Below are 20642 nucleotides of genomic sequence, written 5' to 3'. Positions count from 1 at the left end.
GAGGAGCTAACAATTGGTTCTCACAAGGCTGAGTCAACATGCTGCTGCTTGGAGAACTGAGGTTTATATTAGCGACCCCAGCTCCCGTGAGATGACTAGGGCTAGTTACTAGGTGATTTAAGAACATAGAGAGGATGCAGAGAGTTGGAAGGGACCTAACACAAGCCTAAGACTCAGTGCTTCCTTGACAACATCCTTCCTTCAGAAGATGCGATGTGACCAGGTCCTTCAGGCTGTAGGTTCATTACTGCTTTCCTTGGCTGTGTAAGGCTAAATTTCAACCCCTGAGTATGTTTCAGTGGGGCTTTCGCCAGTTCTTCTTTCACATACATCCTGGGGAAGGAATGAGGATAGGTTCTTCTATGGACTGAATGTAACGCTGCAAAATTCATGTTGAAACCCAAATGTGATGTTATCAGATGGGGGCCTGTGAGAGGTAATTACATCATGTAAGTGGAGCTTCCATGATGGGATGAGTGTCATCTTAAGATCAGGAGGAGAGTAGCCCTCTGTCTGCTCCCAGGCATGTGAGGATATAGGGAGAACGGCCCTCACCAGACACTAGATCTGCCAGAGCCTTGGCCTTGCATTTCCTCGCCTCCAGAATCTTAGAAATCAACATTTGTGTAAACCACCCAGTTTATAATATAGCAGCCCAAACTAAGACAGATCCTCTCTTGCATGTGCTTTAAGAGGGCTGCTACCTTTTGATAAAACTATTTTATCTGATCAAGCTTTAAAAAGAGAGAAATAGTTTAATATCATGCCGTTTCCTCTTCTTTTCAGCTACTTCTAAAACCCAAATCTTAACCATGGTTTCGGGCATCTGTGATACGTAATTTAAACACGCACAAATGGCCTGGGACTGCACTACCTGTGGGACACTTAGACCTGCCTAATTCCACGGTCAGAACAGTTGCTTGCTGCCACCAGCCTTGTTGGAAATGCATCCTCCTGACTCGGGGAGGATACAGGCAGGAATGTGCAGGTCAGTCCCACAAAGCCATCAGAACCAGTGGCGAGACAGACTAGAAATGTGCCCTGACTCTCTAGTATCACTACTGAATGTGAAAATATGAAACGATTAGAGTCAAAAGAAGCCTTAGAAATCATGTCTTAGTTTCTTCTAATTAAAAAGACAAGTCAATTGTATTAATGGCCAAGTTTATCATTATGGTTCTCTTTTCCCTCTAGACCAGCGGTCCTCAGCCAGGGGTGGTTTTTCCCTCCTGGGGACACTTAGCAATGACTGGAGATATTTCGATTGTCAGCCTGATTAGAGAGGCTCCTGGCACCCCGGCGGGCCGAGGCCAGGGATGCAGCTCAATATCCTACAGTGCACAGGATAACCCCTATGACAATGAAAAAGCTAGTCCAAAATGTACATAATACCAAGGTCGAGAAACCCTGGTTTATGCACAAAAAGTTATTTTCAAAAAACTAAAGACATGGCATTATTACTCCAGGAAGAAATGATATCCACAAATCACATTTTATTAGCTGTCCAATGCCACCTTCCATTCATGTCCTGTGTTTTAATTAAATTTTATGAATACCTATACAAATCAATACAATGCATTTTTTTTTTACACTCCAACAGCTTGAATGTTCTCGAAGCCTTTAAAAAATGAGTTGACTGTGGGCAAACAGAAGACAAGTAATCAGAGTGATAATTAGCTCATGCATCTGGTACTGGCTAGTAAATAAATAATTTTCACATGAATGTAGAAACCACTCAATGTTAACTGTATTTATTTTTTTTTAAATAGTTGGAGACTTTAATGAAATGCAATTTTCAGAAGCATCTTGGTGACTGAGTAGAACTACTTAATTTGAAAAATAATCAAGTTACTTCCCCCTAAACTGGGGTGGGTGAACATGTACCAAAATCTTCCATCCCACTAGACCTTGGCAGATGGAGTGATCTTTCACAAAATACATTTTTCTGCAATTCTTCTCATGAAAGCCAGAAGCCAGGAAGAGCACCCTGCTTTGAAAAAAAGATTGTTTGGTTCATACAGTACACTTTGGTTTATTTAAACAGATAAGAAAGTGGTCCCGGTTCTTCTGAGGAGCAAATGTGTTTTCTGACTTTTGAATAAATCAAGATTCCACCAGTCTAAATGATTTTCCTTTTCTGTTAAGGTAAAAAGTATATTTTTCTTTCCGTCCAGTGTTGAGTTTTCAGTTGCTCTTCTTCGGAAATACTCTTCGGGTAAAGTATGTCTGTGTCTCAATCCATCAGTGGCCCCAAACCGTGCCGTCCACTTGATGAAGGTTTGGCGTTCGGTGCTTGACAGGGTCAGCATTTGGCATGTCCTCGGATATGGGTATCAATCTGATGCTCTGAATTGAAAATTCTCATACTACATCTGAAAGTATCTTCTTAAAAAATATAAAAGTGTATGCTAACTTGTGCTCTCTTAGTAAGGCTTGCAAATTGGTCATTAAATAAGCAAAATATAACTCATAAGCAAAAAAAAAAGTGCATTTTTAAATAAAATTAACAAATGAAGATGGTTAAAACTACAATCAAAAGATGCACAGATTATTTTTGGTTAATCTGAAGGGTAGATGACATAATAGTTATGGTGTCTTTTCTGTTTGAGTCCATTTGGTTTTGCTTAATATACTCACAAGGATTGTAACGAGAGCATCTTTGAATTTCACATGGTCTCCTCACCTGCCATCTGATATTTTAGCATTCCTAGATATAAGAGCCGTACTGAAATAATCATTCATATGGGAAGATATTTGCTTGCCTTTCATTTAATGACCCTTCTATAAAACTGATCTTAATTTTTCAATGAGCATAGAAAACAATAGATTCGCTTTGCTGCAAACACAATCAAAACAACCCTGCCTTCAGGTTTATAATCTCACAATCATTCTGCCTTTGTCAGGCACTGCATGGGATGTATCTGGGCTACTTTTGCAGGCAAAAGTGGGAGATTTCAATTCCTGTTGCATAAAATCCAAATAGGCAGAAATTGGAGGCTCTGTCCTCCTCCTCTCTTACTAATCAGTCAGATTCTTTTTTTTTTTTTTTCTCTATCCTTTATGGAAATCTTTTCCTTGTTGCAGCCACTTGTCTGGTAATTGCAAAAGGAAAAAAAAATGAAACATCTCCCCAAATCTATCCCCGGGAGTTCATGTTTTTTTGCTGCTTGTCTTCTGTTTCTGTTTGCGAAGGTGAGCCTCTATCTCATGCCTGAAGACCAGCATCCCCAGCTGCCCGTGGGAGGCCTCGTTCATGGCCTTTGACTGCATGCACATCTTGTACTGCTCAGGGGTCAGCTCGTCCACACAGCGCTTCTCATGCCAGAGGTGGAAGAGTCCCCGCACAGGTGTCCGCACCACTATGAGATTGCTGTGCAGATACTTGCGGTAGAGATGCACGTCCTCTCCGCCCCAGCCTTTGATGTCCAAATCAAACCCACCTGTCAGGAGAGAACACACTGCTGAATCAAGCTGTGCTCGCATCTCTTGATCTATGTTTGCTTTCTTTCCTGAGCTGCACCAGCACAGAACTTTGCATGAAGGGAAGAAGCGTTTAAGGGAGATGCAGTTCACCACCACTCCTAATTACATGTGTCCATCCGGGTCTGAGAGCTCAAGAATTCTCCAACAGAGAAAAACGTCAAGGTAGCCAGCACTAAGTCCTGGAGAAAACTAGGCTGCAAACAGAATCCCCAGCATTTGCCTGCTTTCAAGAACTATCAGCAATACTAACGATCAGCCCTAGCCTGAGATTAAAAGCTACAATAGCATCCCAACTTTTCAACCTTAAACCTCCGAATGAAAATTCATGTGTTTCAATAAGAATGTGACTTCCCCCTGCCATTTCAAATGGAATAAACCAGAGGCATGCAGCAGGAGAGAGTAAAACAGGATCTTAGTGTGAAAAAAATCACATTCCATAAAAGCATTCTTCCTTTCAGAGACTACAGTGGTCCTAAAAAGCTGTGAGTCTACCACAGGCTGATGAAATGAGTCATGTTAAGGGACTGGCCTCGTAGTTCTGAAGTTTTACTCCGAAAATTCTGTTTCACTTTATAATGGACTCCTTCACAAAGAGTGTAATGGCCTTAACTCTTGCCTTTGTAAACTGAGATGCACAACCCCCCACCCCCAACATCTTTTCTTAACCTAAAGCCCAAAGAAAAACTGGCCTTGGGGCAGGGCGGGGGGGGGGGGGAGCGGCAGCAGGGTCATCATTCCTTTCTCACCTAGAAGATTTGTCCAACCCTTACAAGAAACAGTGAAGTGACTCTCAACATCTTTTTTCAGAGTCTTTATGTAACTCCTTAGTCCCCTGAAGACTCCAAGCTGCCCTGCTCCAATGGAAGTTATTGCTGGGAAAGGAAGGGGGAGCTCACAGAGGGAAAACCACACACCCCTCAACCCCTGGGCTATGTATACAGAGTGACCTGTGGCCCCTTGTGTAGGCAAAGAAAGTTGTACCATTCTGAGCCAAGGGTCTGGAATTTGAGTCTTGGTTCTCAATCCAAGCTGCCACTTTACCTCTCTTGAGCTTTGGTTTCTTTATCCAGAAATGAAGGAGGTGTCATAACCAAAGGAGACAGCAGTGTAAGGGGCAGTGTGTGGTTTATTATTATATAATGGGTTTATTATTCCCATCGATATTCATTACAATTTATTAAATAGAAGGTCCTCAAGTAAGATGCTTGCAGATAAATATAAGATTGTAAAGAATGGGGTATAGACGTGACCCAAAGGTCCATTCTAATGTCATGACAATGGCTTACTGAGGAAGAGCACCTTTCCCAGCTTACCATTCCCACGTTTTGCAATTATAGCTGTGCCCTATCTTTAGGGAAAAAACAATATACTATAACCCCATATTAGATAAACATCCATCATCACAAAATAATCTTCCCTCATACATAGGGCAAGGAAACAGTTTCTTGAAATGGAAGTCTCCTTTAAAAAGTTTAAGAAAATATGTCATTTTGGGAAATCTGATTTGCACATAATCATTTAGGATTATCTCTTAGAGGAATCAAAGAACACCTGTGGTTCACTGCTCTGTATCTGAGGGTACCCACCACTCAGATCAACATCCTGGGTGCTCTGCTGCTTCTTACTGGACCTAACTTCAAACTGTTCCTTCTCCGTGATTTCTGTGAGTGTTCTGTAGTCTCTGTAGACCAGGGGTCCCCAACCTCCAGACCACAGACGGGTACGGGTCCATAGCTTGTTAGGAACCAGGCTGCACAGCAGGAGGTGAGCAGCAGGTGAGCAAGCAAAACTTCATCTGTATTTGCGGCCACTCCCCAGTGCTAGCATCATGGCCTCAGCTCCACCTCAGATCATCAGGCATTAGATTCTCATAGGAGCACTGGTCCCTGGTGCCAAAAAGGTTGGGGACCGCTGCTATAGACCACCTCATCCCTGGACAAAACCCTGGGGCTGCTCAGATAGACTCACTGATCTTAAAAAGAGAAGCTTTAGGCCTCGGGCCAGAGGGAGAGTCGACCCACAGAGAATACGATGAGCAGGCTCTAGGAGACCCATAGGGAGCTGGTGGGATTGGGAGTCTCTGTGCTGTGAGGCGGGGCCTCCCTGACTCCACCTCGGCTCAGGGTCTGCCCCAAACCCCGAACCCTGAGCCCCAGGTCGAGGTTTCTGACCTGTTCATTCAGACCCTAGCCATGTAGAATTCACAGTTCTACTCCCTTCAGAGGCCTATGAATAAGCAGCACCATAGGAGGTGGTGCGGAATTTCCAAGGGGTCAGGTGACTCTGTTCTCATCCTGACCGTGTCCCTCTCCTGCTGTGAGGTCCCTCTGCCTCTGAAGCTTCAGCCTCCTCAACTGCAACCTGAGGACCCTTCCTCTCTGTGCACTGGGAGCCTTGGTGTACATGTATGTGTGCATGTGTGCGTGCCTGTGTGTGCATGTGTCTGTTGACAGCAACTGTATACTTAGAGCTTGAAGTGACATCTGGAATTTTCAAAGGTTTAGCAGAGAGAAATTTAAATCTTCTCTGGTATGTGATTTTCCAAAATTCCCCATGTTGCCCCTATTTGTTAATATTCTAAACGAGAGAGTGCAGGAGCCTGACCAGGTGAGAAGGTGGCCTTGGAGGATGTGCGTAGAAGCTGACTTTATGCTGCTGTTCTCCCTCAGACTGTGCACCTTGCCAGGGGCGACTGAGAGGTGCTGCTGGAGATTACAGGGGCTGTGAAGTGCCGCACACTCCAAAGCCCATCTTGGTCCAGCCCCAAGTCCTGACAAGAGAAAACATTTTTTTCTTGGGAAGTGGCACCAACTTTGCCACCAGACTCCTTGGAACCTGACCCTATTCCTGCATGGCCACTCACTGGCCTCTGGGTGGCAGTAGAGATGCAGATTTGTTGCAAGTCCATGTGTCTTACCTATATTAATGAAGTCTGACCGATACTGACATGTCATCCCAAATCCAAAGTCTCTCCAAAATCCAGTTTCCTTCTTTATGACCTGCAGGGAAAGCACTGTCATTTGAGGAGGAAGGACAGAGTGGATAACAACAAATAGTATTCACAGCCTCATCAGAGCAATGTTGAATAGGAAGCCCATCCCGGCACTGATCAAGAGTCACCACCCTGTGTGGGAAATGCAGGTGAATTCGAGTCCTTTCAGATGATTAGAAATAGTCAACTCACCCATCCCAAAATGGGCCCTTGTGATTTCTGGCACTTCTGACTGGAATGTTTCTAGGGTGTAGGTATGAAAACACACACACACACACACACACACACACACACACACACACACACACACTGGAGAGCAAGTTTTTGAGCAGTGCCATGGAAAAGCCACCTACGTGTCTGGCCCAACATCAGTGCCAGCGAGAATGGGAGGCCTCGGCCCCTCGCACAGGCCTGGGCAGGGAGCCAGCAAAGGGCTCAGGAAGTTGAGAAAAGGGATAGAGAACAACTCAGAATTCAGCTGCCCTGGCACAGCACACGAGCAGGACTCCCTCAGGGAATAAAAGGGAAACCTGAAACTTCGGCCTGTGACTCCGGCTCTGCTGACTCTTGCTTGCTGAGGAAAAGGGTACTGAGAGTCCAGGTTGTGAAGAAAGACTCTGTCCATTCGTCTTGAAGCTCTTTTAAAACCAAACTGTTCCAAAAAGCATCTTCAGTGGTGCCAGGCTACAGGGCTACCGAGAGGCCATCCAAGCAGTGACTATCTTTAAAAAGCGAAACCTGGCCCTGCTCAATCTTTTCCTTTGCAAGTAAATTTCCAATATACTGGCTGAAGCAACAAGACTTTTTTTTTTTTTTTTTAAACTGCTTATATGTTTTTGGCTGAGGTAATTCTGGGAATGGTTTTGGGACCTATTTTAATAGCTATTTTTCATGATTCATTCTTGTAGTTTACATAGGTGCTTTGATGAAAGGAAGGAGGGGAGGCTGCAGCAGGTCCCCGTCCACTCGGATTTTTGCATTTCCTGTCTGGGACATCTGGCGCTGTTCACTGCTAATTAAAAAGAGTGTCTGTGGGCAGGAGCACCAGCGTCTTGTCCCAGCTTGACCACTGGCTAGCTTTTTTGCCTTAGGCAGGTCCCTGACTTCTCCAAGCTTCCACTTCCTTTCCAATAAATGTAGTTTTGCTCAATTATCCTTAAGCTCTCTTCCAGCTCTAACATCCAAATATTTATCCTATTACTGCTATGCCCCCTTTCCAAAGTTCCCCTTTATCTACACCACTGGCTAAATTGTATTTGACAAATGGCTTGCAGCCTGGTTGATGAACTTACAAACTCTTTTACTCTGTAACCTATGAAACCATCATATTTTCACAACCACCTACATATGGATGCTGCTTGCACTACTGTGAGCACACATCGGGACCGCCTAAGGAAAATAAAGACCAAAAGAGGGTTAGTCAGTTGGTGTGGTCCCCAACACTTGCCCTCAGAACAAAGCCTGTTATGCAATATCTGCCAAGTGACAAGACGATTTCATTATTATCAACTGGAAAGATTTTTCAGGGCAGGAAAGTCTGGAAACATCTCCAGACTGAGTCATTTTAAAAAATGGTTTCTGTTTCATCCCTGTCATACCAGGTACACTGTTTCCGTTGCAGCTAATGGCTTAATAGCCTTTCTGTTGGCCAGGATACAGGGAAGTGCTCCGAGCTTCTGGGTAAAATGATAAGTGTCAGTATCCAAAAACTTCAACTATTTGGCTGAGGTATATATGGAATCTAAAAGAGAAAGCTCCAAACAGGAAAAAACAATGGGTCAGGGCTTGGGAAGAAAGACAAGGGAGACTGAAGAGGCAGCCATCCCAGGACTGGGATGAGTGAATGCAGTGCCTGGCAAGGGTGACCCTCAGCCGGGGACAGTGTGACAGAAACAAACTGATTTGTGATCTGGAGAACGAGCTATATAAACACTTATTAATGTCGGCTTTAAAGTTGGCAAGCCACAAAAAGCCACTATCTGAAGAGCTCATTGAAATTTAGCCCTCGGTGGGAACTGATTCAGTCATGCCCACAGCAAAGAATGTCAGGGCGAGATGAAGAGCACTTATTAGGGTTCAGTTATTAGAGGTTCTACCACCCCCAGCTGTGCCGAGTCACTAACTGGAGTGGCGCTCTCAACAAGCAGCCTACGGGGAGTGGGCGCTCTCAAGTGTACGAGAGGTCACAGCATGTTCCCATTTAAAGCACTGCAATGGTTTTAACTGCATTCTCCCTAAAGTAATTAGAATAAACGCCAGGAGGGAACCTCAGGCCTGCAAAGGCCCCAGGTGACCTGGCCCCCACCTGCCTCTCCCATCTCATGTGCCCCTTACATAAAGGCCTGATGTTCTGTCCCTCGAACACACCAGGCTCACAAGTCTCTGCACCGTGACACTTGCTGTCGTCCCCCTTGCCTGGGTCACCCTTTCCCAGCTCACTACCAGGCTCTGCTCCAATGTCATTGCTCACGGCCGTCATCCTGGTCCTTCCACCCAGCGTCAGCCCACTCCACCCATGTCACTCTCTACGCCATTACCTGGTTCATTTTCTCTATAAACCAGATTCTCTGAAATTATCCTGTTGGCTCTGTTCCTCTGTCTCCAGCACCCAGGTCACCGTTCAGCACATGGGCACCCAATAAATACAGTAAGTCCTCATGTAACATCAGCGACAAGGCTGTGACTTTAAGAAAAACGATGTATAACAAATCCAATTTTACCACAGGCTAATTGACATAAACAAGATTTGAGTTCCTATGGCATCTCATCAACATCATAACAAAGCGATGTTGAACAAAACGATGTTATTTGAGGACCTACTGTACTTCTCCAGTGAACAAATGAGAAGCAGCCAGTCCTAGGGCAGAGACAGCATCAAGCCACTGGAAACAGACATGGTTCAAGTAGGAAATTCTTGTCAACAAATGGTTCAGCGAAGGCCTAGGAATTCCAGTGGGAAAACTCTCCGAATTATGTGGCTCTTAACCAACAGAGAAATATATTCTGACCTTCCTGGAGGCTAAGCAGAAGGCTTAATTTCTTAGGACCTTTGTCCAAGCATAAGGAGCTCAACAGTTCTGTTTGGGCTTTGACAAGACATGCACCAATGATGACTAGAGGAGGAAGAAACCCTAAGATAAAGATTAGACTTTAAAAGGAAAATGTCTGCTCCTTCGGGGGGTCCTGAATTTCACTGATCTGTTTCCCAGTGCTATCCTTGTTTTCAAAAACGTCTTTTAAGGGCCGGCCTCCTCCCGACGCTCCACGGCACCTTTTCTCTCCCCATCTTAGACCTCGCTGGGACTCCGCAGGGCAGAGATACACCACAAAAGGACACTTGTCAGGACTACGCTCCTACAGGAAGTTTCCAGACCCGCAGCTCTACAGGTGATTCATGTGACAGGGGTGATTATTTTCTATTAGGGCCAAAACACAAAGCACGAATCGGTGTCTCTCCCCAAAGCCATGGGAAAGCGGCTGTCCTGCTGCCGCACTGGGTGCCGTGAGGCAGGCGGCGCCTGCCTGGTTTGACGGCGCTGACTTGGCCAACTGCCCAAGGAATCTGGGCCCTAAAATAACATACCCAGGCAAAGTATTTCCCCTAAACCAAAGAGAGAGTTTCCCAAGAATCAAGGTCATGTCTGAGCAGCCTCACATTCACCAGAAACAACAGTGGTATGTATGCAAGCCACGCAGTCCACAGGCCCCACGCTGAGAGGGCTCCGGGCTCCTTTTCAGGCTCTGCTATTGCCATCTTGAAATTCTTAATAAGTTTTGAACAAGTGCCCGGCTTTCTCATTGTGCACTGGGCAGGGCCATGCCAGGTACGTAGCCAGTCATGTCCACGAGTGGCAGATACACTGAGCTTTGGGGCTTCTGTGGCTGGGCTTGGGTGCCCCCTGACCCCACACTGTACATTCCTTATTATCTGGGCCCTGAGGGTTCGGGGATCACAATCCAAAGGACTCCAGAGGCTGCATGTGCCCTGTGATAGGGCGTAGTTCTTCGACAGTTTCTATTTCTTGAGAAATAAAGTATTCTAGAGCCACAGCTTTCAAATAACTGGTTTAAGAATAAACTCAAATGTCATCTCCTTCAAGATTCATACTAACCCACATATTTCTAAAGTCTTTTATTGGTATCTGCATTAAAAAAATTAAATGTCTTCTGAAGGGTATCACGCCAGATAAGGAATTGTCCAGGTTCTCTCCTAGAAATCTGTAACCTCAAGCTAGATTCTGTACCCTCATAGAAGCACTCTGAGCCCAAAGAATGTGTCCGCTTGGCATCCTTAGTCCAGTCTCCATCATGCAGGTGGCACCTGCATTCCTGACCCCGCCACTTAGCAGCCTGGGCAAGTGACTTATGCCTCTGAGCTTCCAGTTTCTCACCTGTGAAATGAGCAGAATAAAGCCTCCACCCCTTCCCAAGTATTACATGAGATAACGTGGGCGAAGTGCTGGCTTACGAAAGGCTGTGTGGGTGGCATCTATTCGTGTGACTTAGGGTACTCACTGAGTGTCTGCTTCCCGAATACATAAAAACAGAATAAAAGGATGGATTATGTCCAGTCAGCAATTTTTATAAGTTAAAGGAAATTCAGGTTAGCGGAAAAACACTTTTTGGAGGCAGTAGAAAGGGAAGGGTTTCATCAGAGAGAGCATGAGGGCAGGAGCCTACATACCATTCGCACACTGAACAAAGCGGCATGAAGTCATCAAATTTAAATGACAGGTGGGATGCACGGCAGACTGAGACACTGGCCACTTCAGGCGGTAGAAATGGTGAGGAGATGGCCCTGAGGTGAAGTTGATGAGGAGAAACTGGGCAGGGTGCTTGCCTGGCAGAGAGGCTGGCTTGGGTGTCCACTGAGTTGGTGTCAAGTGCCAGGCACTGGGGTTTGCAAACATTCTCTCTGTAATCAGTTTTAGAGTCAGTCTGCGGAGGGCAGTTAATCCCAACAAGGAATCAAGGTTGTGCTGGAGCCGGCCAGGCCCAGTTCAGCAGGACTGACACTACAGAAAATGGCAAGCGCTAGGGATCAGGGCTTCCCCCGGCCCGGCCCCTTTCGGAGAGTGGGTTGTTAAACATTTACCGGCACTCCACTGGCTTTATGCCATAAAAGATTTTTTTTAAAGGAATCAATCTGCATTTTGGAAATGTATCTCTGGCCAAGGGTGAAGGAAAGACTGAAGTATAGGGAAGGGAAAGGAGTGCTAAGAGGCTCCTGCCAAGGCCCCAGCGAGAACCGAGAACCGACAAGGCTAGAAGCAGAACAGTGGAATGTCTAAAGTTAATAATTAGTGAAATTAGAGTCGTCCCTTTCTTAGAGAGCTGTTTCTACATTAAACCATCCACACGTTTTATGTCTGGTTTAAAACTCGAAAAATTAATAATAGTATAAAATACCATGATTTCACTCACTACTTATTTATTACTAATGGTCTGTACTGAAGTAAAGAAACAAGTAGTCTGAACACACACAAAAAAATCATAAGTTTGGCTTCTTGCTTTTGTCTGCAGGCAAAATCTTATCAAACAACAGTGGCAATAGCCAGAGGTAATAACCACTAGGCTATGTTTGCAGCCTATTGGAAAAGGCTGTCTTCTGTTTGCATATGTAAGTAACGTCAGTTACAGCTACGTTAGGGATCTATGTTCTCCCTTCACCTTCAATACTGATGCATTCCAGGGAAGGCTATCAAGTATGTATTAATAGATGTGCATCACATCTTTTCAGACTGAACCAAAATGAACACTTGCCAGGAAATCTTTCCTAATCTGTCCATCTGTAATCATTATTTTTTAGTTTAGAACTTCTCAGCTCATACACATTCTATCTCCAGTATGTGAGTTTCTGCAGTCTGATGTTTTACCTTGGAATTTCTGTCAGGTCATTTCCTTTACATCTCAGCTCTTATCTGGATCCTAAGCAAATCTATTTCCACTGCACTAGAGTAAGGAAACCCTAGTTTTGGCCTGAGTTCTGCTACTAGTTGGCTGTGTGATCTTGCGCAAGTCTATAAAAAATAAGAGAGTAAGTGAAATGATCCCGCAATCATTTCTGAGTATGCGAAACTGTTTCAGTTCCTCTAACTCCTCCACTAATACCTAGACCAATTGCCCATAGGCAGCAAGTGCTCAAGAAATGGTTCATCCAGTAAAGAACATAATCAACTTTCCTTTTTTGGATGGAGATCCCTTCATCTCAGAGACAACTGCTGTGTTTCTCTGGATAAATACCGAACCCCAAAGGATCAGACTTACATGGAATAGGAAAAGTCTAAGTTATATTTAGAAGTTAATGTTAAAGGTTGCCGGCTAATTCAGAAGTTCCAGCTATGGACACAGCGATCTGAGTTCTGTTTTTGGCTTGACCAGTAATTCTGAGGATCTGAGAAACTGGCTTAACTGCACCATACCTGCAGCTTCCCTATGTACCTGTGGTACCTGCTTCCCTGTAGGAATGGTAATAAAAGGATAAAACTTTTAAACTGTGAAATGAACAGAATTCCTTACAAGCAGCAAATAAGGTCTTTATGAATTTGAAGCCAAAACATTAATCACATTTGATGTCAAATGTAAAGCAGTACTTCATTTTTTTAAAAAAGGGAACTTTTATTCTGATTGGTTGGAAGAAAATAAGTGTTGTACCTCATTTCCCTCATAAACCCTTTTAGAAGCTTAGAACTCTTACAGAAAGGAAGAAACTTTTTCTGTCTCAACAACGAAGATGATAATGCCTGCCCCAAAGCAGAAAAAGATCGTTTTAGGGAAACGAAAACCTCTTACTGTGTTTATGTAAAAGCATTCAGCATATCTGTGGTATTAGAATTTCACCGGGGGAAGAGAAAACTATATCATCATTGTGCTGTACGGCTTGGGTCCCAAGTGAAACTGTGCTCAGACGTGGGTGAGGAATAAACCTTGTCCAACCTGAAGGAACCCAAGCTGAAACTTTCTAGAACAGACCATTACATCAACTGCCAGAGGTTATTTGGAAGGGGGCACAGAATACAGCCGGAGAAACAGGTTTTGCTACTTCTAGAAGCTTAACACAGAAAGTGTCCTCCAAAAGCATTTCACAAAACACAAGTTTTCAATGAAAATCTGTTTACTCTTCCACTGCACAGAAGCACAAGAGACTTAGTCCTAGTGCATCTTTACATTCAAACTGCAAATTTCTTTTCCCAAGCCTACAAGGTACTCACTCAGTGGGAAGAAACATGACTTTGCCTCAAGAGAAGAGAGAAGCAATGAAAAACAGACCTCCCCAGGTCAGATGCTCCCCCGAGATTCAGCCTGAGTCAGAACACAGCTTTAGACAAGCTGATCTCTCTGCAGGAAAAGGTCACAGCCCAACTTGGGGAGTGACAACAATCATGGGAACTGTAGTCTCAGAGTGGCATGCCATCGTGTGGTACAGAGACCCTATTCTGGCTTTTCTCAGCTGCCTGTTACCGGCACTGCTTCTCTGATGGACGGAACACCTGCCACCACTAGCAAAGAGACATCTCAGCTTACAGAAATCCTTGGTGGCTGTGTGGTTCCACTATCCATGTGGCATGATCAGAAGGGCCTTGGATCTAGGCCCTGCTCCCCCGAAAACTCACTCGCTGTGCGCCCTGGAGTGACCCACCGCTTTCGGACTTCTGGTTTTCATTTGTCAAATGCGAACATAAATCTCATCTTTCTTACTTTGCAGGATGTTGTAATAATAAAGAGAAAATGTGCTGCATCCATAATGCAATAAACTAGCTTCCAAAAACCACAGAAGAAAACTATGAAGGTGTGAAATTACCTTTCTGTAAGGTACTGTTCCTATTTATTTTCCACTTTTAAATACTGCACACAAGTTTAATCAACAAGGCACTGGGAGCAAAGGCCAGAATGTCTGGCCAAACTTAAAAATTACTGTGGGAATCAATCCACAGATTTCCACTCACCTTTACTCATGGCCAGGTGCCCCTGGTAATGAAAGACATGAAACAGAATCACACAAAGGTACCTGCGGAGTAATTACTCACCAGCTGCTGTTCTAAGGGAGGGACCGCATCGTGATGGCCGTATATTATGCCAGGATTGTACTGACTGAAAAGGACTGGATAAAATACTTTCTTTCCTAAAAACCAGAAAACAAATATCTGCTTAAGGAAACAGGCTTAAAAAAAAAAACAAAAAACAATAAAACTATTAGATTTGTTCATTTATATTCAGCCCTCTGAAACATCCCAAATACTTGCATCCACTCTTCCTTTTCCCTTCACTCAAGTCTAAAATAGATCTTAGAATTTCTGTACCAGGTAGACCAGATAGACAGACTCTCTAATATTTCTGACCTCTTATCACAGGAGAGATATTCAAAATGCTGACGGTCGGTGGCTCTGGCACTAAGCATAGGCCAACTGGAGTGAGTGTGAAAGAGAGTCCTGGTGCCCTCTGCTCTACCGGACATTAACCCTTTAATTGCTGGCTCATGGGGCTGTCTGAAGGGATGCCACAGACTTGGGTGACTTAGGGCAGCAGGCACAGACTTAGGGAGACCAGCGCTATTGCTCTTTATCAATTTACATGAAGAATTTCAGTATGTAAACAACTGACATGCCCATGCCGGTAATTATCAGCTGAATATCAGTCTTGCCTATGAGTCAAATTCTATGAAAATAGTTTTCATATTGTGGGTTATTTCCACGTAAAACTCTTCCTCCTTTGGTACCTTCTCACAGCTACTCTTTTCCCTTTGGTTTCAGGAAATTTTTCCATGTCATGTCCTCCCCACCACACTTTTTCTTGTGGATGTTCACCAAAGCTGACCTCCCAGGTGAAAATGGACTAGAGGTTATAAACATGAACCTGGGACGATGAGTCCCAGAATTATGATGCCTGACAGGCCCACACTGTGACATCAAAGGAGAAATTAAACCAGATGATTTTCCTTTTCTTTGTCACTGGGGTAAATAAGTCTGATTAGGGGGCAGGACATCAGAGTGAATTGTGAAGAGAATAATACTGAGTGTGACAGAGCTAAATGCCACCCTGAGGGAGAGAAAGAGAACCCACTCCACACGCCCTCACCTGGCTGGGTATTCAGCCGACACGTATTGAGGAATTCCGAGGTGAAGTAGATGTCAACGTCACAGAAAAAGAGAAGGACGTTGCTTCCCTTCCAGGAGCGGGCTCCGACATCGAGTCCCTTTCCTCGGGAAAACTCTCCACTCAGTTGGATGAAGGTAAAGTTCCTGAAGTTGGCAGCTCTAAAGGGGAAGACCAGACAGTAACTCATGCGCCCAGGCTTCCCAGGCCAATGAATCCCCTGGCAAATACATGGCCAAGGTCCATCCACATCTTGCCAGGTTTCCTTTGTAACCCTGAGGCCACTGAGATGACCCAAGAAGTCATCTTGGGTCAAAACGATTTGTTCATCAAAAACTCACTGGTATTCAAAGTATCAAGAACAAACAACTAGTGAGTTTTAACACCAGTTTATTTCTTGTTTCTCTAGTACCTTCTCCAAATTACAAACTGTATTGTCATGATTAATGAGTATTTTTTTGTGATGGAGAAACTAACTAGTGAAGACTAGGTCAACAGAACACAGGAAAATCTCCATGCCTCCTGAGCCACCCACATAACACCACTGGGCCACGGAAATAAAAAATCCCATTGGAACGGCTCCACCTAGCATCTTCCCATCTGTATTTGACTCCAGGAGCCAGGCATGATGGTCTTGATATATGTCTGTCCTTCTATAATAGATCTACACCTGGATTCCTTCTCCACCCTCAGGTAAAGCAGCAGAGCATTATGAGGAAAATGAAGTAGTTAGATTCAGAAGACTAGGACTATCTCAGACCTAGCTCTCCTCTAGATTAACTCTGTGATCTAGGCAAGCCCATGAATCCCCGGGACCCCAGTCGCCTCATCTGCAAAGCAGGAATAATAACACCTTCCTTAACTATCTCATAGTTATTAGTTATTAGTTAGATAAGAGTATAAAGCACATGTAAGCATCGGCTATTGCTATTGTCAGGACAGGCCAGGATTCCCAGGCCCGGGGCAAGGCAGTCAAGCTGCTTCTTCATTCGGTTGTTCTTTCCCAGGAACAGTAACAGGGCATGTCCTGAGCAAAAGTTCCAGGAACTCATTCAGCCCCTACTGGGACAGGGATTGTCTTCTGCCAGACGGAGCTACTAGAAAAACACTTTCGGTTCTAGTCTACCTCCTAATGCTACCTGTGCAGGGGCCTGGCATTTGGGAAATTCCCCTTTTCTCTGCTGACATCATTCTTCTTTTCTTTTCTTTTTTTTTTTTAAATTAATTTATTTTGATTAGTTTCAAGTATACAGTATATTAGTTAGAGATCTATATAGTTCATAAAACGATCCCCCAATCGCTCCCTCCCTCCCCTGGCACCCCACCTAGCCAACGTATTAACGCTAACTGCATTCCCTATGCTGTGCTTCCCATCCCCGTGACCATCTATCAACTGCTAATCTGTACTTCTTTAACCCTTCACCCCATTCTCCCAGCCCCCCAACTCCCCCCTCTGTCCACCATTCTGAGCCCTCCCAACTACCTGCATCCTATCTGCACCTCTCAACTTCTCCCTAATCCTGATGTATTCAAAACAAGTACAAAAACCCATTTCTACTTTTCAAAGTTTGAGTTCCCAGTAATTATCTTGGATAAAGATCAACACAAACATGGAGTCATAAACTTTTAAAACGCTAAGTTGTACTTGCATCCGGTAATCAGCAGGACTAGTTCTGCTACCCCTTCCTTGACTTATTATCTTCTTTTAGATCTGGGAGTTAGCTTGGATTTTTACCCTGGGAATCTGTGGGCCTAACCTTGTCTGCGTCTAATACCAGACATGCTTTTCAGATTTAAATCAAGACAGGAGGCCCGGTGATGGGACGGACACCAGTGCATGAGTCAGAAAACCTGGATCCAGGGCCCAGAACCACGCCTGGCCCCCATGAGACACTCAACAGATGTTTGTGGATAAACGTGTGAACAGATGAATGATTCTAATCCTAGCTCTCTGCCTCTAGTTTATTGGGGGCACTTCACTTCATTTCTCTGGTTTTGTTTTCCTCACTGTAAAATCTGACGGTCACAGGGTTTCAAGGCCTCTTTACACTCTAAACTTCTCAGTTTCTGCATTTCTGTATCCCATTCAGCACTGCTCTACACTGGGAGGGATTCTCTTCCTCGCTCAGAATTTTATCTTGATTCCTTCCTCTGGCTCGGTGGCCGCAGCTCATATCTTCTGAGTGGCATTGAGGTTATGTTCCACGGTCTCTTCAGTCCTTGGTCTGACCCTGGTTAAGGACAGCCACGTCCCTGCCTCCAAAGATGTTCAGGTGCGGTCGCTGTCACCTCCCCTGGAGGTTTCTACAGCTCAGCCCCTGGAAGTGAGCTCAACCCATTTCTCTATTTGCTCAGTTTTCAGGAACATTTTACCCTTGCAAGATGCCTGGATTTTGCCTGTTCATTTAGGGCCATCTCTCACCAGGTTTCCCAGGATTCACCCACCATCCTGGGGCCCGTCAGTCTCTCACAGCCAAGAGCAGGTCTCTTTCTTCACTTGTCTCAGGGTTCGTGCTCTTTCAGAGCCCCCCCACCCACTCCCCGCCAGACTGCAGGGAGAGCTGTTAGGTCCTCTGCAGGGCAGGGGGGACCGACATGCCCAAACGCAATGAAGGAGCAGGGCCTTCCTCACTCAGGTTGTATCTGACTCATAATTCAGGGACCTCCTCTAAGAGGTCTTCCAGGAACTATCATTTAAGAGTTTGAATATAAGAATGCTTTATATTTTAACAACTTTCATCAAGGGAAGAAGAATGCAGCTGCTTTAAAGGAACTGTAGAATTTTCCTCTTTGAACAGCCTGCCGTCCATTTGTGTGGATACATCAAATAGTTACAAAAGTCAAGTCCTGTTGAATACTTACATAAGTATACAAGGCAGCATCAGAAACTGAGATAACGGCATTAAAGATATGACAAGCCTGCAGGTGATCAATCTTTGAATGCATTGTAGAGAGACAGCTGATGGCTACAAATTTAGAGGGGAGAGTGGTCATTTGGCATAAACGCTTAGCTAATACATAAGTTAATCTAGTTTGTTCTGTCCAAAATTTTTGCAAACCCTGGCTTGAGCTGCTCTTCTCTGCTCTGCCACAGTAGGGGGTGGGGAGAGGAGTGGGGCATGGGGAGAACATTATGCCCAGAGTTTGACATTACCTTAACCTGGAAGAACTTTTTTTAAAAAAGTGTTAAAACATTAACCTCCATGCTTCAATGTATTGCCTTTAGGGAAAGAGAATTCAGGAAAATAGACGCTGGGGCACCCCCCGTATGGCCTAATGCAAATGGCAATCTGGTTCCTTTCTCTTCATCCAACCTCTCTGCAAAGATGAGAAGATCCATGTTACATTTGTGACACTACCCAATCTGAATATGCATTTCAAACCTCCTCTCTAGTATGTCGGCAGGCCATAGAGAAAGCCCTAGGACACAGCTCTGTCTTCTCACTGCCCACACAACAGCCCTTTACCCTACAAGGCCACTGCACATGTGGCACCAGTAGCCTCTACTTCCCCCATCCCCTCTCCCCACCTCGCCTCGCCTGCACATCACCTTGCCTGGGCCAGCTCTGCACGGCCTCTTCATGCACCCTGACCAACTCTGGCCAACAGGAAACATGTGTTGTTACTGCGGGCCTGGTGACACACATATGTGACGGCTCTGTGCTGAAGGCCTAATTAGGGAGCTGGACATCAATGCACACAGAGGTAGGGTGGGGACAAAGTCATTGCTGGCCTGGGAAGCACCATCAGTCAGTCATGAGCACTGGAGAAGGCCCAGGGCTAACTCTGTCATCCACCTGTGCTTCCCAGTGTGGCTGCCAGGTCACTGTGCTCAGCTAGAGGTCTGTCTGCAGGTGAATAAAGGTATAACCCCAGCGCTTCTTATAATTAACCATTATCTGGGGGAATCCTTCCTTCTCCTTTCATGCCACCAGGAAGGTTCTCTGATCGTTAACAAGTGTTCTCTATGAAGAAAGAGGGCTGAGCTAGAAACACCAGAAGGAGAATCTGAGCAACCTCACTTGCCCTCTTTTCTGGAGCAGAGAGTAATACACTGTTCAACACCTGGCCTGTAAGTGGGATGCCACCCCACCCCCCACCCCCTCATCGCTAACTCACCAGAACCAGCTCCGGAACACAGGCTGCAACAGGATGGAGAAAAAATGGCTTCTGCAAGATAGCCAGGGCCCTTCCCTCAACACATCCCATGTCTTTACTCAGAAACGCTGCTCAGTGGTCAAGGGACTCACTAAGCAGGGCACCCCCTGCTCAACAGTATTTGAAACAAACAGTGTATTAAGAGGCAGCCAAGCCATGAAAAAGCAAGGACACATTGGAACACAAACAAGTGATTTGCTCCAATGTGGTCTGGCAGTCATGGGTTTAAAATCTGCACAACATGGCTACAAGGCTACAACCCTAAAATGCAGACCATAAGAGCACACAGGCAGGGACCCTGTTTGAGCCTCTGTCTGTCCCCCCCTGCCCCACAGCGACCAGCCAAAAGAGGGTCACTGATGGCATGGACGTGGCTGGGGCCTCCTGTCTCTGCTCAGTGGTCCTTCTCTGGAATATGCTTTCTCTGTGCACTCCAGTGAAAGTCCCATTCAAGCTTCATGGCCCATGTCAAGTGTCACTACCTCTCATGCCTTGCTGCAAACTGAAGTTCCTCTCTGGGCTCCCAGGTGTTTTGCCCAGTCCTGTCTCTGTCCTCCTATGCCCAGTGCCTTCTTGTTCCTTTGCTCATGCAGACATGCAAAGGATGACCTAGCAGGCTCTAAACCCTTGGAGGAAAGAAACTGCCTTACTTTTTGTTTTTTCTATCTTCAGAGATTAGCCAACACGATGCAGTAAGTGGTACACAAAGAGACACAGTGGATGGTCAATAAACACTGGGTGAACCAAGAGATGAATCAGCGGGAAACACTGAGGCACTCAGATCTGCTGCTCTTGGGGAATGATGCTCTGAGACGTCACCTTCTTCCCTCAGGTGGGTGCTGGAGAAGCCTCCACATATCATATAAGTCCACCTCCCACATCAGAAAGAGTCTCAATCAACAGATTCTACAGGACA

The 20642-nt window shown here is 45.2% G+C and overlaps 1 protein-coding gene across 6 annotated transcripts in view; it reads right to left on the bottom strand.

Annotated features, from left to right (window-relative positions):
* Nucleotides 1–1473: 1473 nt before the first annotated feature.
* CSGALNACT1 (chondroitin sulfate N-acetylgalactosaminyltransferase 1) overlaps nt 1474–20642 on the bottom strand; it is a 272752-nt gene continuing 253583 nt past the window's right edge. For 5 of the 6 annotated variants that reach the window (XM_036228764.1, XM_036228765.1, XM_036228762.1 and 2 more), the window contains 4 exons: nt 15551–15729; nt 14503–14597; nt 6401–6482; nt 1474–3440 (listed from right to left, as the gene is read on the bottom strand). In XM_036228764.1, coding sequence (XP_036084657.1) covers nt 3151–3440; nt 6401–6482; nt 14503–14597; nt 15551–15729 — 646 coding nt within the window. In that variant the 3' untranslated portion in view covers nt 1474–3150. The remainder of the gene's footprint in view (nt 3441–6400; nt 6483–14502; nt 14598–15550; nt 15730–20642) is intronic. The other variant, XM_036228761.1, reaches the window with a different exon arrangement.

Source organism: Rousettus aegyptiacus, unplaced genomic scaffold, assembly GCF_014176215.1.
Source record: "Rousettus aegyptiacus isolate mRouAeg1 unplaced genomic scaffold, mRouAeg1.p scaffold_m13_p_11, whole genome shotgun sequence".
Taxonomy (NCBI): domain Eukaryota; kingdom Metazoa; phylum Chordata; class Mammalia; order Chiroptera; family Pteropodidae; genus Rousettus; species Rousettus aegyptiacus.
This window is presented reverse-complemented; position numbering and strand designations above follow the sequence as displayed.